The sequence below is a fragment of the Rhamphochromis sp. 'chilingali' genome, assembly GCF_963969265.1.
Source record: "Rhamphochromis sp. 'chilingali' genome assembly, chromosome: 14".
Classification (NCBI taxonomy): Eukaryota; Metazoa; Chordata; class Actinopteri; order Cichliformes; family Cichlidae; genus Rhamphochromis; species Rhamphochromis sp. 'chilingali'.
The window spans coordinates 2,852,426-2,871,376 of NC_137941.1; the positions used below are offsets into that span (position 1 = coordinate 2,852,426).

Sequence of the window (18,951 nt, forward strand, 5' to 3'; positions counted from 1 at the left end):
TTGTAAGGTAAAGACCCTACAATAATACAAAGAAAAGCCCAACAGTCAGATGACTGGGCAGCTGGCGACAGTGGGAAGGAAAAGCTCACCTTTATCAGGAAGAAACGTCTGGCAGAACCAGGCTCAGAGAGGGGGACAGGACAAAAGACACATTGTGGAAGAGAGCCAGAAATTAATAATAACCAATGTTTAAATGCAGAGTTTTATATTGCATTAAAATAAATAAATAAATAAAAAAAAATTATATATATCTAAGGGAGAGAGATAGGGTGATATATATATATATATATATATATATATATATATATATATATATATATATATATATATATATATGTATATATATATATATATATATATATATATATATATATATATATAGGAGCCAGCTGAGGTGGTTCGGGCATCTGACAAGGATGCCCCCTGGGTGAGGTGTTCCAGGCATGTCCCACCGGGAGGGGGCCCCGGGGCAGACCCAGGACACGCTGGAGAGATTATATCTCTCGGCTAGCCTGGGAACGCCTTGGTGTTCCCCCGGATAAGCTGGAGGAGGTGGCTGGGGAGAGGGAGGTCTGGGCCTCTTTGCTTAGGCTGCTGCCCCCGCGACCCGGCCTCGGATAAAGCGGATGAAGATGGATGGATGGATATATAGGTGGTTCTGCATACCTGAAATGCATTTGATGTCTCTATTTTTCTGTATACATACTGATAAATTGCACCAGGAGTAAGTGCCCGACCCCTTAACTTGCACACAAACAAACACAAACAAAGCTTTTCCACCTTCCATGTTTGCTCTGCAGGGAGCTCTGTATCTCTCTGCTGGAGACAAAAAGCTGTGCTTTTCAGAATAAAAGTAAATGTTCTCTTTCATTTCAAATCCAAGGCTGCCCATTCATCAATTCATCAATCTGTTTCCCATCCTTTGTTTCTAAAAGACAGTAGGTTGGTAATCTGGGTTATACCGCCCTCAAGTGGTTAGCAAAAGAAACAAGCCACGCTGTGGCAAACAATGGACCATTGTTGGGATAATTCTGTGGGGAACACAATGAGGTAAGCTGATGAAGCGCAGTAGTAAGAAGAAGACAATGACCCCAGTGTTGTTGATCTGCATAATTCAAAAGCTGCTTTGTCGTTGATGGAGTGGAGCAGAATTGTCAAAGCTTCTTGTCTCGTTTTCAGTACTCTCCTGCCTTCTTTTGAACTTCATCATTTTTCCAGCATCGTATGAACTGATGGAGAACAAACAAAAACACATTTATATCATGTGTATTTGCTAGAACATTTCCCAATAAATACTGCGGCATGTCAACGCCCACAATGTGCTGCATAACCACAGAGCTGGAGCAAATTCAGCATGTTGCTCAAGGGCACTAATGCACCGAGGATGGTGGATGTTTTTGAGAAGAATGCAGCCACGCTTTCGTTCTGCCTCACCACTTCTCCCATCTTCACGCATCTTATGTCTGGATTTTATCAGAGCATGCACCTGCTCACGATCCCATTCACTCAACGGTGAAACAGACTTCTGTGTCACTGAAGGACAGCGATGTTAAAAAACAACAACAAATCTGTCTGCACATCTATCTACAACACGATTAATTGCATGCTTCTATATTTAGCTCAGTCCATGGGGCATAAGATTGGAAGTGTAATTAAAACGTTATATGTGAACCTTGTTAATATGCAGACAGATGACCTGAGGGAATCTGAGTGAGCATGTGATGAGTCCTGAGTCACCGTAAGCTGTGTTAAGATTATTATCACCAAACAGTTTAGTTGCGCAAATTGTGGATCCTTACAGTAGCCCTCTCTTTAAAGCCATTAGGAGTTATTTATTCTGAACTGGGAGGTGTAATTGTCCCCTTACAGGTTTAAGGATCTCTGTGTACAATCAATGCTTTTATGTGGCGGTGAAGCATTCCTGTTGATTAAGAGGTCACTGAATGGTTTGATGAGAATGACTCATGTCAGGTTTTATGCATTATGTGGCTTTTGCAGTCAGCTTTGGCAGATTTTGGACTCTCCATCTTTATCATCGTGACATTAAATCAGGTGTTTTCTTTTTGGAAGAATCCCTAAAATAGAGTTTGAGACTTTCAGATTCCATTTGAAGGCACAAAGGCAGCAGCAGATGGTGACCCTTCTTCTTCTCCTTTCAGCTGCTCCATCACCCTATCTCAGCAACCTCCTCCATCATACCTATGCATGAACCTCTGGCATCGTCTCGCTCTTTTTCTCCTGCCTCCATCTTCAGCATCCTTTGCCCGGTGTATCCACTCTCCCTCCTCTGCACCATCTCAACCTTGCATCTCTAATTGTGTCTCCAAAACACTGAACTTGATCTGATTGATGTCTTTCTAATCTTGTCCAGCATCTTCAGCTCGGCCTCCTGTCTTTTTGTCCCTGCCACACATCACAGCAGGTCTCAGTAACACCTCGTAAACCTTCCCTTTCACTCCCACTGCTCTCCACCTGTCACAGTTCACCTCTGACGCTCGTCTCCACCCACTTGACATATTTTTTACTTTTAAGACATTTTCAAGAATTTCAATTTTCAACTTTTTCACATTGTTACCAGTTTTCCTCTCATTCACACTCGCATGTATTCTGTCTTCCTTCTCCTGACTCTCACTCGCCTTCTCTCCAGGGCAAACCTCCACCTCTCCAGGCTCTCTTTCACCTGCTCTGTACTCTCGCTACAGAAGCAGGTGGCGAGCCAACACTTTAATGACATCCCCTTTTCCAGTGAGATGCTGTGAGCTTCTAATCTGAAACAGACTCCATGCATTTCTAAGGAAAAAAACTGCTTTGCCTAAAATTGGAATCACTGGCCAGAGGAGAGCAGACAGCAAGAGAATCGGCAGTGATTGCTCAGAGGTTTTATCAGCCATGATGTCCTCCCATGGAAAACACCCCTAACCTCTGCTGGAAACTCCGCATAACAATCTTTCCCAAAGCTGCTGAAATGTGGACCTTGCCTTGCACATGGACTTCTTTATTGTGGGGTTGTCCTTTGTTCATATTTGGCCAACAGAGGGCACTGCTGTACCAATAATGTTTACATTGTACACGCTTCCCTTTGGTAACATTATTAGAAAACCTGCATACATTTTCACTGCTATGCAGACGATACCCATGTTGGTTTATCCATGCTGAATCGAGCGGTTAAACTGTGGGCATATCATAAAGACAAATACCTGGACGATTGAATTTTCTGCTTCTAAATTCAGATAAAACTGAGGTTATTGTACTTAGCTAAACATCTCAGAACATGGATGGCATTACCCTGGCCTCCAGTAACACTGTGAGGAATCATGGAGTCGTTCTCGACCAGGATTTGTCCTTCAATGCACACATTACACAAATGTGTAGGACTGCCTTGTTCCATTTGTGCACGCAGTGTTGGGTAAGTTACTTAGTTACATTACTAGTTACTTCTATCAAAAGTAACTCAGTTACTTCAAGTTACTCGTTACTTTCAAAGTAACTAGTTACTAGGGAAAGTAACTTTGGTTTTACTCAGAATTCTCTTGTTAATGTGTTGCTTCCATAACTTTGCAGTCTTCTAGCTTGCTTACTTGCCACAGTGCACTGTGTCACCAACCAATAGAAAGAAAAAGATAATGTGCATATTTCCACGAGAGAAATCCCACGCCTGGACCGTCATTGACCTCCGCCATGATTCTAGCCTACGTCACAGCGTCATGTGCGCTTTTTACATCCAACACAAAAACTGCAGTCGTGGTGCTTTTGATTGTACTCAGAAACTCGGAAATTCTGCCTTCTGAATAGGAAGATGTAGGCAACACCAGACTGCAGATGAGCTACATACAGGGCTGGACTGGGACAGAAAATCGGCCCGGGCATTTTGACTAGAGACCGGCCCACCATTATAGGAAAAATCATAAAGCCTTTGAATGAAAACAAACGCTGTTGTGACAGTGATGTACACTGTTCTGATGGTATATATGCATCAATCTATCAATCGTTTGTTGTAAGATTCAGATAATTATTTTTTAAAAGCGAGACATTTTAAACGAGAATAAGAAAGAAAAGTATTTCTTTGTGCCCCCCTCTCCCTGTTAATGCCCTACATGCCCCCCTGGCAACACTTTGCTAGACCCGCCCCTGCACAGTTACCAGCTGTCAGCTACTTAGAAAAGGATCCTGGGGTTATTTGTCTCTCAGAAACAGTTCATAACTTCAACTCATTCATGTCACCTAAAAGGTAAACCTGTTTCTCCATCACCTGTTCAGCTCTGATGATTCAGTAAGGACATCTCCTGGTTTCATCTTCATGTTTCCCTCTCACCACATATCCAAACCGACATCATGACCAGCAGCTTTACAGCTGCTAAACAACAGCAGCACGTTTAAGCTTGATCAGCTGTTGTTAGAATTTATTTGCTATTAATTTCTAGTATCAGCTGATGTTTGCTGGAGCCACAGCTCCAGCAAACATCAGCTATAAACTGTGCGGGTCTTGCAAAGTTTTGCCAGGGGGGCAGGTAGGGCATTAACAGGGAGAGGGGGGCACAAAGAAGCACTTTTCTTTCTTATTCTCATTTAAAATGTCTCGCTTTTAAAAAATAATTATCTGAATCTTACAACCAAAGTTTTTATCTGATGTAAAATGTATAGAAATCATACATATACCAACAAGACAGTACATCACTGTCACAGCAGCGTTTGTTTTCATTCAAAGGCTTTATGGCTTTTCCTGTAATACCTGTTGCTATGTCGAGGCATTTATTGCACATGGGAGAAACTAATCTGCACATGCACTGATTATGTGCTTAAAATGTTCTGTTTTACAGAGAGAGGCATAACCTGTCAGCAGCCCACAGTCTAAATCTATCCAGAGCATATTATAGAAACAAAAATACAAATGCATGCATGTACATTCCTGTTTCTCTCACCTGGGTGAGAGAAACAGGAATAGCACTTATCAGCATCTGACTAATACGACTGATCACACATATGACCACAAACACAGGCAGGGAAACAGTTTATTGGTACACTGTGCCCTACACGCCATCGTTGTTGCATAAAGTCAGCAAATACACGACCCCTCAGGACTTTGCTGATTACAAATTACATTCAGCACATCCGTGATGACATAATTTTAAGAAAAAACATGCAAAGTCTTGCTAGTTTAGTTCCCATCGCTAGCCCTCCTCTCATACTTTCTCCTCTTTCAGCAGAGCGAGGATCTGCTCCCTCCTGGAGGTGTACGGCGTGTGTTTCAGCTGAAAGACGTGAGCAGGAAACAAGTTCCCACTGGGAGCGTACATATCCTCTCCCTTCTGCCCCATCAGCGAGCGCAGCGTTTTGTTTCTGGACAGAATTTTATCGTAAAACTCCACCCCTCCTTTGGCGTAATCGCGGGACACTCCGGCCGCACGTCGGTCCGAGCTATAGTCAAGCCACTGGCTGACGGCGTCCGAGGTGAGGAAGTAGGAAACAGCACCAATGCCAAGCGCAACGATGTTCACAGCCCCGCGTAGCAGCGCAGGCCCGCCGTACAGCCCGAAAACCTGCTTCAGCACCACGCTGTACACCCAAACCCCTCCCAGGCAGAACGGAGCGACAGCAGCGCTCATGACGGGTCCCCCGGACTGCAAGCGGGCCACCTCGCGCGCTATGGCGAACTTCTGCGCATCGAGGGAAAACACAAGCGCCTCCTTTAGAGTCGAACCGGACTCACTGCTCCAGTCCACCGTTTTGCCGTTGATGAAAATGTTGCGATTGGTAATTCCACTCGGGTCGTCGGCGGTGCTGTTGAAGTTAGCCGGGATGCCGATTTGGGCCCCCGCAGGAAGCCACGGGACGCCAGCGCCAACCGGATGGAAGCCAAAGGACGCAAAGGCCGAGACATTCTTGGGTGAGCTGACGCCATAGTCCTTCAGCACCTACAAATGACAAAGCAGAAATGTGAATTTTATGAAATTCATGAAAGAACAAATTTCATGTTTTGTGAACAATTTGTTTCGATTTGTGTATAATGATGGTTATTAATCTAAGACGCCTGCGTCTATCTTTACTGCTATTTTCCTCTCATCAGCAACTAAAAATATTTATGCATCATTCCAGCGACAATCACATGCATATTACAGCTGAAGTCTTTTAAACATATCTGAAGTGTGATCTTGAAAAAATAAGATAAATTAAAACCTGCTGAAAAAGATTTTCCAGCTTTTCCGACAGCACGACCGGCTCCCCCCGGTGCCAGGCCTGATAGAGCTGACGGTAGGAGACGTCAGGGAAAACGTGGTAGAACATGTTGGCGGCGAAGACTCCACCGCAGCTCGCAATGAGCAGCGGAGTGCGGTACTTCTGGAGAAGCACGGAGTACTTCAGGAAACGAGACGCCATGGCTTTTATTTTCTTCCTTTTTTTGGCTCCCGTGTTGTTTTCAGCAGCAAGCTTCAGTTGGTGACATCTGTGAAGAGGACAGACGATACATCCATGAAAACAAGCTGCATGTCACAGATATATAAAAACTGTGACACTGTGCTGACTCATCCTCCCCCAGGAACTTAACATGTCATTAACATGTCACATAGCACGATCTCATTCGAGGTTAGGGCTCATCATGCGGGCTAACGCAACATCAGTGCACACGACGTGGTTATCACAGTGTACTACAACCTAAAACATGTTAGTTAAATGAACTTGAGCTGCCTTAGAATCACACAACAAGCTGAAAATCAACTAAACTTGAAGCCTCAGGCTGTGATTGGCTGGTCACTTCCATCTCTTCTGTATTTTGTAACATGGAAACATTTAAACCTTAGTGGAGTTACTGTAGGAAGCTCAGATCCTTTAAAGTGTGCAGCAGGATGTTGGAGACCATCTACCAGTCTGCGGTGGCGCGGGACATTTACTTTGCTGTTGTCTGCTGGGAGGGGGGCCGCATCAGAGCAAGAGATGCCAGCAGGATCAACAAACTGATCCACAGGCTGGAACATCATTGGCCAGAATCTGGAGGCGTCTGAGTCAGCGAGGGTTGGAGGTCATCGAACAAACTGCTCTCCATCATGGACAACCCATCACACCTGCTCTCTTATTATTAGTCTTATTATTTACACTTCTTTAACTGAATATCATTTTTATTTATAAGTTTATTGTTTTAAATCTCTACATTTTAAAAGTATGTTTATTGAGTAACATGCTGCTGTAATGTAGTAGTTTCCCTTGAGAGATCGATAAAGTATCTATCATAAGTGTTGTTTACCTGAATGAAAGATGAGAGACAGCACAATTCTTCTTCTATGGTCTGTAGTAGTATAGTAGTACATGCAGTATTGTAGTACCTCATTAAAATGAATACTTACAGTCACACAGAGACAACCTGATGTGGTGACAGTCCCAAATAACAACCTTAGTGTTCAGGATCGAGTCAAATCCGCAACCGTGATAATGACGTCATCATTCATGGACTTTAAAGAAGCAGTTCTGCACTTTTTTTTTAACTCGCTGACGAGTCAGACTAACTTGTTTTGTAGTTTGGGGTCAAACTTAATCATAGTCAGTCTTGTCTTCACTCAGGACTCGCTGTGAACAAACAGATGAATTAAACCGAGCTAACCCTACAACCTGCCTCACACCTGCCCGCGGTCGTGTCGTCGGAGACACACCAACAGCTTCTGAAGCACACACAGGCAGGCTATCACTGATGAAACGTGAAGTACTTCACTGCAAACGGCAACAACGACGAGCCTGTTAATGATGCTTTTACTGCGCATGACGTCAGCAGCCTTAACCCTTACACACAGAGCCGTAAACGAGTCCGCTTCTCTCCATTTAGCACGAGCGCGTCTGAAACACTTGCTTCAGTTTCCGCTCCGGTGGACACTCACCTGTTCTCCGCATCTTTCCCACGAGCCGCACACGAGACACTTTCCAAGGACAGCTGCACGGCATGGAGACATAACAGTGACCGGAAAGCGATTTAGCTGTCGTCATGGCGTTTCACGACAGTTTCACGACGGTAAAGTTAGAAGGCTCATTGATTTGACGTGAATTTTTGTTATTATTATCTTCAGTTACTTGTTTTTCTGAAGTGGTCTTGCTAATTAATTTTTTTTTTAATTTCCGTTTGTTAAACAATAAAAAAATTATATATTTAACAACATCTAAACGGTCCTTTGTGAATACATTTACCAAAGGTAGTAAATAAATAAATAAGCTGCATGAACTTAAATTTAAATCATTTCCTATTTATTATTCAACCTTAACATTAATTATTAAATCTAATGCATTGTGCTCATGTAGCTGAATTGATTTTTAAGCATTAGAAGAGCAGAACATATTTAATCAGTATGCATTTCTAAAGCTCTGTTTGCATATATATTATACATTTAGTCTAACTAAAGATATCAGTGACAGAAAAGAGTGTACAGCACCAACAGGTCAAGCTTATACACCTCATATTACGGTATAAGTAACATTTCTGGCTAACAAATAAATAAATGCATAAATAATAGTAATAATAATAATTGTTTAAAAAAAGCCTTTATTGAATTTCTAGTTCAGCTGAAATTAAAATTAAATTAAAAACATGATACAAAGGACAAAAAAAAGAAAAATTCAACAACATATATTTTATCATCCGGTTTTGTTTTGTTTCATAAAAAAACAACTCCTCTAAATGGTAAAACAGTGCTGTACAAACTGACCGTATGTGGTTTGTATGGGTTTGCACTTTGTTTTCTGTTAATACTGACTGCTATGAATAAAGCTGAGGTATTGTTGGCTGGCAGTGCCCTTCTTTTGGTTTTAAGTTGCGCTTGGACAACTAGGTTACATCCGAAATGCTGCTTCCTGTTGCACAGCGGCGAGGTAAAAAGCAACACAACCAAAAATATGACCTCTCTGCTGTTCCAGTTTAAGGTGCTCTTCATGACATCAGGGAAAACGTTTAAGACAAAGGTCGAAATCTTTTGCATGTTTAATAGAACAGACTTCAGAAGACTGTCTCTCTAACCCTTGACCAATTTATAGCCTTGCTACCAGTGGCGGTCCTAGCCTGTTTGGCGCCGTGGGCGAACACTGTCTCTGGCGCCCCCCCACATAAAACTGTTGTCAGAACCATACTGAATTTCACCAGAGAAACATGCACACACACACACACACACACACACACACACACACACACACACACACACACACACACACACACACACACACACACACACACACACACACACACGAAGAGAGAGAGTATGCATAGTATGCAAACAGCTACCAAACAGCCATCATAATTCGTCATGCAATGAGAACAGGACAAATCAACAATTGACAATGTCTAATTAATATTCCAATCTGTAACATAATGTACTGTTTGGAGTTTAGTCTGTTACTGTTACTATTTTTACCATTTCTTCTTGGAGCAACTGTAACCCACATAATTTCCTCAGGGATTAATAAAGTATTCTGATTCTGATTGTTTCAGGATGAGCTGCCATTATCCAATCACACATCTGCTTACCTGTATCTTTTGCTCGTTTCTCCTCCTCTTCTTTTCTCTTTTTCTAAACTGAGCACCTGATGGCTTTGAACTTTTCTTGTCCATCTTCCACTGGTTTTCATTTTGCACTCCAGTATGAACACCCATCCCCCAACCCGAGGATCACCACAACATAACCTAACAGACCTACACCTTAGTTCACAGATTCAATTTGTCTAAGGTTTATTTCTGGGATTTCACACAACCCAGGATTCAAATCATGAATACATGATGGGCTTAGATTTACAACATTATGAATGAAATGTGCTCTATTTGGAAGCAGCCCGCCCCCTTTCGACGGGTTGTGTGTGAGACTTTGAATCATCAAACTGTAAATTATAAATTTAAATTGTTATTGATCCTTTACCCCGAGTCCTAAAGTGTATATTTATTTTCTTACTCTTCTTATATTTATTGTTTGTTTACTGCTGTAACTGGAGCCTCGTCGTCTCGTCTCTCTATATGCTGGACTGTATGTAGCGGAGATGACAATAAAGTTTACTTTGACTTCAGCAGCGAGCAGGCGCACCGAGGGCTCTCGCGCTCACTTTTCGCGTACAGAATGTCGAAAAAAAATATTATAAGTCTGCAAATTATAAGTCTGTATCATGATGTCTGGTGTTTTCGTGTTTGTTGGTTTGTTTTTATTTTGTTTTATTTTGCGAGTTGGTTATTAGATGCCGCTCCGCCCTCTCCTCCCTGTGCAGCAAGCAGCAGGCGCACCTCGCAAACGGAGGGCGCCCTTACTCCCAGCAAATGGGCGATAAAAAACCGATCGGTGCCTCTGCCATTCCCAATATGCGCTGGCGTGATGTCGGGGCAGCATGAGTACGAGCATTTTTTTTCCACGATGCCCGTGATGCCGCCCCGGGCAACCGCCCGTGTCGCCCGCATCAAAAAACCGCTACTGCTTGCTACGCAGACTAATTTCAGCACGAGTAACTCTGACTCTGTGATTTAAATAATAATATCTCTGGCTTTAAAACTCCATATTAATCAAGTGTTGCTCTACACCTAAGTGTGCACGAGTTCTACTTAATTAGCCTTCACTGTGCACACATTAAACACCAAACCCAGCTCTGTTGTTTTCCTGAAGCTCCAAATTTGTTACTGTGCTGAAAGAGCAGAAAACAGCTCCGGTCACCTCACAGGCATTTTCTGTCCTTTGCTAATGGTACACATTTGAGCCTAAAAGCCTCTCACAACGTTTCTGCAGCTTTATCACCAAACCTCACTGTGCACGACAAACTTTTCAGCTACCATATCTGTGTTAAGCCAGCTGATGCGGCTCTACCGCACACAGGGTCAGCAGATTTCTCGTTGCTTCACTGTGTCCAGCCGTGATTTTATTTAGCCGTTCTCTTCCTAGAAATAAAATAGCCTGCTGCAAACTGGATCACAGGTTAAGGAGTGGAGGACGGCTTTAAATGATAATCTCACTTTACATCAAGGGCAGGAAGGAGATGTTGCAGCAGCTATTCAAGGCTTTGCTCAGCCATGCGTCTAAAAATGTGTCGCTGACACTTTGCATGTGTGAATTTGGTGTCAGCCTGAAAGCAGCCTCAAAGATGTCTCTTGCAGTATGCGGTCACATTTCCCTCCGTAGAATCTAATAATTCAAAGTAATGAAATATTTAGCAGAAGAGTCCAACACGGTTACGCTGCTGGTATAATATTGACCTGATTAATATTAACAGGCTTACATGCAGAGATGAGCACAGGAGAAGAGCTGGGATTGATGAGGCTTGGCAATAATTTTATGAAATATTATAAATTTAAAAAATTTGGTTCCCCCTCTGTGGAAAATTCCCGTAAAACATCAAACAGGCAGATGTTAGTAATGTAGTCTAGATAGGTACTTCTACAGTAATATACAGCAGCACAGGCTGAATCATAGACTGTTACTTGTTCCCCATCCAGGGGCTGCCCTGTATAGGAGGAAGTGAAAGTTGTGCAACCAAAAGTGCGAAAATAGTCGGTTTCATGTGATGAATTGATAGAGTGATGAACTTTAATGATAATTGTTTAAAAAAGAACTACTACTATTACTACTAGCAAAGGGCTGTTGGTTAAACAGTGAAAACATGCTGTGTTGAGGGAGATTTCATCAAAGCTGGGAGAACATTGTGTGCCGATTGGTCACTAATTTTCAGTTCACCCAGAAAATTAGTTTCAAGTTCAGCACTCAGTATTTTGCACAGCTTTATTTACCTTAAAATAGCTTTTTACTCTTCCACAGAGAGGGAAGGTTGTAGGTTTGTTGGTTCGGGCCTTTCTGTGCTGAAGTGGAAAATCCTCTCTGTGCCTCAGTGTTTTTACTCAGATTTCACTGCTGAATCTATACATCCTGTTCTGTTTGTCTCAGTGACCATCAAAATTAAAGTTATTTAATGCTTAAAAATAACTGCACCCATACACTCAGTGTCCACTTCATTCTGCTTTCAACATTCCTCTGAGATTCTGGTCCATATGGACATGACTGTGTCATACAGATGCTGGAGATTTGCCAAAGATGCTCTGTTGGAGATCTGTGACGGTGGAGGTCGTGTGAGTACAGTGAAATGGTCAGGAAACCAGTTTGAGATGTGTGCCACGTCATTGCCAGCAGCCTGAACTGCTGATACGAGGCGGGATGGATCCGTACTCTCAAGATGTTTATGACCCTAGCATCTGAAGTAGGACTCATCAGGTCAGCCAATGTTTTCTCAGTTTTCTGCTGTTCACTTTTAGTGAGTCTGTGTGAATTGTAGCCTTCCTGTTCTCAGCTGACTGGGTGGTACGCAGTGTGCTCTTCTGCTGCTGTAACCCATCTGATTCAAGGTTCAACCCCAGAGATGGTTTTTGTAGGAACATCTGAGAAGATCAGCATTTTCTGAAATACTCTGAGCAGCCTTGTTCAAAATACTTAAATCACCTTCCTTTTCCATTCTTATGATTGGTTTGGACTTCAGTAGGTTGTTTTGACCTCGTTTGCATGCTTAAATGCACCAAGTGATTGGCTGAATATATATTTATGTTAAAAAGTTGAACCTAATAAAATGGCCACGGTTCTTCACACCTGTGCTACATTCAGCACATTCAGTCATCAGCTTTTGGTTCTTAAGGAGCGGTTTGTGCTCTGACTGTGAGGTAAAGATGTGCAGTAGTTTTAGCTCTGGAGCAGACAGAGGAAGTGACAGAGAACAAAATACTCATGTGGTGATTCAGCTTCAACATTCAGCTTTTACAGGAGTAACCAATAACCACATGTTTTTTATGGAGTACTGTAAGTCGCTTCATGGCTAATTAGTCAAGGGAAAAACACAATATTCATGTAGGAATTCCAGGAAATGAGAAAGCAGATAAACTCGCAAACAAATCCGTCAGTAAAGGAAACATAGACTTTAACTGGTTTGTTTATCGTGAAGTAATGAAGCAATAGCAAGAGCACTGGAATGATGAACCAAAAGGTACAAGTTTACATGTAGGAGGTGAAGTGAAGCAGGAGATGAGATGGGGATAGGCATGTCAAGGTTATGGCTGGGAGGTGTCGGAGTGTAGGGGGGACTCAGCAGATGGGAGGAAATTATTATCTAGGTTTCTGAGAATTATGTGACATTTGATTGGAGCTGAACTCCTTAAAACAAATTAAAGTGACAGTGGGCGGTGATGAAATGTAATCCACAAAAGTCTGGAGAGGAAAAATCTGCTCTCGCCCAGGCCGTTGTCACCCCCACGGTGGTATTTAAGACTCGCATGTCTTTAGTTCATCCTCATGTTTTGTGCCCTTTAACCCTTTTCTCTCGTCTGTTTTCCAGAGAGAGTTACTCCTCAGCTTCCATGGATCCCTGCTGCTTTAAAGAGCCTGAGTTAATCCTTTTACCTCCCTGCTCCACTCTCCATCGAATCCCTCTCCACCTCTCTGGAAACCAATCCAAACTAAATCCAATTACAAGACTTAACAAAATCATCTTAAACTCACCTTGGTTGTTTTTCTCTTCTCTCTGGGAGAACCCCCGGCCTACCTGCACTTACCAGCTCTTCAATCTTTGTAATAAGATCTGTAAAAGTGCTGCTGGCACCCGGGTCCTGCTTATTGAGTCCAATCCTTTGTTTAATGTGACTGAATGTTCTGGCCACCGGTTGGACTCTGCAGACTCAGCAGTCGTGTCCCATCAAAGTGTCAGTCAGCTCGAACACGTCCTAACTTTGCTTGTTGAGAAGTTACAGGGAACACATCGAGACATGAACTCTGAAAGCCGAACCTTCACCTCGGTCCTGTGGGACCAAAGCTGGGCCCTCCGCCCCGTCACCTTCCTCCACCCATCACTAGGGATGGGTACCAGTATCTGGTTCCATCATGGCACCGGTTCTGACATAAACGGTAGTAACCAGACCGAAAAGCAGCGCACATTTGGATTCTAGCCAATCATTTTACCTTTGCAAGGATAGTAGGCGGGCCCAGGTACGTACATTCTTTTAGAGCAGAGCTACAGATTAAAAAGGCCCAAGGCGAAGCGGTCAAAGTCTGGCTGTACTTCACAGCAAAAGATGCAAACTCAGCAGCCTGCAACACGTGCTTTAAGGTGATATTGTGATACAGTGCAAAGGAGGTAACACCACGAATCTGATGAAACACCTGGCGACGCATAGCTTTTTTTAAAATTGCAGAGAAATGCGCCGTACTTGATAGCTTGCTGCGAGACCTCACACCGAGCACATCTACTGCGGGTGTGGTGCCAGTTATCGGACCCGGAGTTAGCAACATCCCCCAAGAACCTGAAGAGGAGAGTCCTGGCCCCTAGCCCTGCCAGTGTAGCAGAAATGATGAGGATGATGATGCAGCAGCAGCCGTTCTTCTCTGCGTGAGTAGCTTAATGTTGTTCGTGTGTAATTTACGTTGAGTACACTAACCACGTTATTACATTAATGCATGTAAGGTGAACTAGCAAACATCATCATAGCTACATGCGGCTGTCTTCTTGTTTGATGGCAGATACTCCCTTCACCCTGGCCAAAAAGGCTAAAATGACCAAAGAAAAAGAGGAAAACAGTTAAACATGAGAGGTTTTTGGACAAAGTTTGTGTTCTCCATTCTTTAAGCAGCGGTTCGAGCACCGTTTAAGCACCGGGACCATTTCAAAAGTACCAGTTTGGCACCGGTATCGGATAAAACCTAAACGATACCCATCCCTACCCATCACCCCCCCACACCTGAGCCATTTGGAGGGTGAGACACTAAGCAACCAACCCAAAACTAAACAACTAAATAAATACAAAGCAGCGTTATGTAAATGTGTCTATACTTGTTGTGAGGAAAGAAGGCACTCCAAGTTTTTTCTTTGAGCTAAAACAACTTCAGTGCCAAATATTACATTAAACACTGATGCCGAATCTGAGGAGTGCATCATAATAACACAACAACATCAACGTTTATTCTTGACAACAGTCTATTCTTACTTACTCTTATTCCCACTTCAGAATGAACAGACTTCAGCATAAACCAGCGCTGTAAGCGACACCTGTTAATTCAGATGCTCAAAGTGTAGCCCACCCTGTTGGAGGCTCTAGCACCAATGTGACAACTGTTTGGAGAAGAAGTTAAAACATTATTGGAAGTCTTCCGATGAGTTTGGTAGAGAATATCCTTTGAGCACATTTTCAGGCTCTTTCACTGCATCTGCATGGAGCTTGAAAGAGAATCACAGTCTACTTTTCTCATTCTTAATAAGGTTTACTATTCTATCTAGTTTAATCACCCAACAGTAAGCTCATATTTCCCCTCATCACTCTCAGTTCTTTGAGCTAATTTCACCCCCTTCTCTATTGTAATGGTTTCCTTATGAAAACACAAATATGAAACCAGTGCACGTCATCAAACATAAACATACTGTCTGCAGGGATCTGTAGGATCTGGAAACAAGACTCCATTCATGGTAAACATTTATAAATGACATACGCACGCACACAGAGATAAATGGATGTTGTCGAGCGATGACAACATAAGCTTGTGTGCACATTGAGGGCACAGCAACTGTTTCACAGACTGGAATGGTAAAATGAAATCACTTTACAGTACACGTGTGTGCACTGTTCGCGTCTGCATATTGTGATGTAATCAGTCTGTTCCTGGTATAAGGAAAGGGCTCACTAGTGTCTCCATGGCAACAGGCAGGAGGCAATAGAAGTATGTGTCTTTGTGTGTGTGTGTGTTTGATGTGGGTTTAAAGGGGGATACACATTCTCCTCTACTGAGCTATAACCCTAAATAAGGCTTTACTTGATGGTGATGCACGTCACACAGGACCGTGTCAGTCCTCTGACTGATGCCCGGCCCTTCTGTGGTGGTTCCTCAGGTCTTCTGCACACTACATGCTGGAAGAAGCTACGTCCCTATGACTGTGGAAAGATTTAGGCAGGCAGATATTGGCATTTAAGATCTGCATGAGAGGACTAAACACAGGCTAAAGACGGCTTGGAGCCTATACTGTCAACTCCTTTCACTTTATTAAATAAACAAGAGCTAATTTCAAGCTGCATTCCTTCTGACCCCGAAATAAATCCGTGTTTATCCATCAAGTGGTGGTGAAGGTCTTGCTCTGCTCACACATGCACACAGATGTCAGTGGTGTATTTATGGCACTGTGCAAGATGAACATGAAGAACACCCTTTGATACCCCTTCAGAGGAAATCGGCATTGCAGTTTAAGTGCAATCTGTTACTGGAGGTGTAGGGTGGCCACAAGAAAGGCTCAACCTGCAGAATCCGAGGACAAATTAGTAGATGCAAAGCAATCGCTTATCAAATTAACATCCCATCAGCCTGCTGCCTGTGCTCGCAGTGAGACCTCTCAATTAATGACTAAATCAGTATTCCAGCCAACCGATTTACTACCTCTTGATTGCGTCCTACAAGTCGACCATAGCCTTAATCAATAAATCTTTAGGTTTCAACAGGGCATGACTCTCACATCTTCATAAACACACTGGTAAGACCAAAGCGGAGATCTTGCTCTTGTGTAGATCTGAACAGCACCGTGTTTACCTTTGTGAACATGTGAGGATATATCGAAACTGTCAAATCGATGCCTGATATGTCACAGAAAACCTGGAGAGCTCAGATATTTCACATCGAGAATGAGCAGGGCAACCATTACTTTCTAAACATATGTAAGCCTTGCATCTGAGAGGCTAAATTAAAGTTTAGCTTATTTCCAGATATTTTATTCCTGTGCTCCAGAGTAGCTTTGCATGATTCACAGTTCAGAATAATCCTTATTTAAATTTTACTCTGCCTTTATGCAGCTCCTCAATTCATCCTGTGTCTGAAACAAGCTGTTTTACATGGTGTCTGTTTAAGGCCATCCTCCTTTTAAGACAAGTTTGTTCTAACTGGGTTTCTCTTACAGATAAAAGCTTTGGTGGAGCTTTTGTGTAACAGCTTTAAGATTGCTCTTAATGATATGTACTCAGCCTGACATCATAAAGGCTGGAGTAGAACAAAAAAACAGTGCGCACACAGGTTATAGGACTAAAATGCACATACAGTTATCTCGTGTTTTCAAACACAGACCATGTTTAAAATGAGTGTCTGCAACTGCATCATATATGAATATAAAAGATGAGATTTCCATGCAGGTTAACAGTGACTGCCTCCGCTGCTGTCGGCCAAATACAAAGGAACAGGATGGAGGATGTTCAGAGGGTTTGTGTGCCAGAAGAGGAAGCTAGGGACAGGGTGAGATGGAGGCAGATGATCCACTGTGGTGACCCCTAGAGGAAGCAGGCAGAAGAAGAAGCCTGCATGATGAAGCATCCTTGGGTACAATACTGAACTTTGTGCCAACTTCCTCGAGTCTCTCGCGCTGGCCTGCCTCTCTTATTTTGTCTCTTTGGCGTGTTGTGGTCACCTTGCCTCAGTGCAGCTCCTCCTGCCTCTCCGCCTTCCTTCAGGCACGCACCTGCCTGCAATCAGCTCTACTGACTCACTTTCTGCTCGTCTATGACTAGGCTAACTACTTCAAGCTTGTCACAACGTTGCACCAGCCAAGAGACGCCCTTGATTCTGTTTGGTTTGTGTGTTTTATGTCTTGGATAACCTCTCTGTGTAACCTTTCTTGCTATGAAGCCCCACTCCCATGAGCCCTGTTTTGTGTGTGTGCGCATGCCCTGGGAAGCCTGTGTTGCCTGACTGCCACTGCTGGAACTCAAATGCCCCACCATCAGCTTTGTTACTACCTTTTCACTGTGCAAAAAAAAACTTGTCAATAAATCTGTTGAACTCTTACAGTGCTTCACACCTAGGTGATCATTCTGTTAGCTCGTGACACTTTAATGCATCCGTGACAGAGAGTGCTTACAAGTATAGAAAAAGGTATCTTGAGTAACTACTAACTACCAGCCCATTTATCAAAACAAGGAAAACATGAGATTAAATTCATTTCCTCACTTTCTTCCTTCCACAAGTGTTGATGAGATATTATCAAGACCAACAACGATTCAATATCACATTTACCACCACATCAATCATATGGAAAGAATGACTGTGTGTGCATGTTGGCTGTGTGTGTGTGTGTCTGAGTACATGCTTTTAAAATGGGCTTTCCTGGAAATGCTGCCAGAGAGCGACGACTTCATTTCCCATCACTTACTCACTGTAATGTGAGTTGTAAAATGTCTAACATCTGATTATTTTCAGAGGTAAAATGCATATCGGCTCCTTCTTCCTCGTTTCAATTGAATTATTTACATCTTTCTCTCTCACACACACACATATTTCTGAGGGTTACTGGAAGTCAGTTATTACTTTATTCTAAATATAGACCCATCAGTAATCACACTTGTATTTGAATATGCAGTCTATGTGCCCACTCATGAACAGTGTTAGCCTCGATCTCTCTCATGAGATACAGTACTAGCTTTACTCTTTGTTGGCTCCAGGTTGATATTGAGAGCATACACTCACCTCCTCCAAACAAGCTTACGGTATAAAGTTTCCTCTTTTAAGCTCTACTGCTTAGTGTGACTAATGAGAAGCCTCTGTTTAAATTAGACAACCCTGTAGACCTTGCCTTTCAGAGTTACACTTTATGACGACATGCGGTGTCTTTTCAAAGTGTTGTGAATGAACCTGATGGCTCAAATGTAACTTCTAGTCATTTTTTTAAATCTATAAAACAAACAGTGGTTACTACGTCTAAGTGCCAGAAATGAACCTTAGAGCATGTGCAGTTATCTGTTCTCAGTGATACACATTCTTTACCTTCAATCATTATCAGTGCATTTACGCACAGTCCTGCTCCCGTTCTCTTGATTGCTTTTATTGACCTCTTGCAAAAACGAGCTAACAGTGCACTGTTTTCCTGCATGGGCATGTTTACACAAAACTGTTAACAGATACACTGTTACAGATACACGTAAATGACACAGGTGAAATTCATGGTTAACCTCAAGTCATTATT

The 18,951-nt window shown here is 42.7% G+C and overlaps 1 protein-coding gene and 1 long non-coding RNA gene across 2 annotated transcripts; one reads left to right on the forward strand and one right to left on the reverse strand.

Moving 5' to 3' along the window:
• Positions 1-4,991: 4,991 nt before the first annotated feature.
• Positions 4,992-7,971, reverse strand: tmem177 (transmembrane protein 177). The gene is made up of 3 exons (XM_080903839.1): positions 7,863-7,971; positions 6,175-6,442; positions 4,992-5,912 (listed from the first exon to the last, which is right to left on the reverse strand). The coding sequence occupies exons 2-3, from the start codon at positions 6,373-6,375 to the stop codon at positions 5,181-5,183; spliced, it is 933 nt and encodes a 310-aa protein (XP_080759965.1). The 5' UTR covers positions 6,376-6,442; positions 7,863-7,971; the 3' UTR covers positions 4,992-5,180.
• A 4,047-nt stretch (positions 7,972-12,018) lies between these two features.
• LOC308410251 lies at positions 12,019-17,735 on the forward strand. Its single transcript, XR_013974145.1, has 3 exons — positions 12,019-12,200; positions 13,309-14,355; positions 17,129-17,735. It is a non-coding gene; the product is annotated as an uncharacterized lncRNA (long non-coding RNA).
• Positions 17,736-18,951: the final 1,216 nt, after the last annotated feature.

Coding starts and splice junctions, on each gene's coding strand:
- tmem177 (XM_080903839.1), bottom strand. CDS start 6,375: ATGGCGTCTCGTTTCCTGAAGTACTCCGTGCTTCTCCAGAAGTACCGC. Junction 5,913..6,174: donor TGGAAAATCTTTTTCAGCAG/GTTTTAATTTAT, acceptor TGTCATTTGTAG/GTGCTGAAGGACTATGGCGT.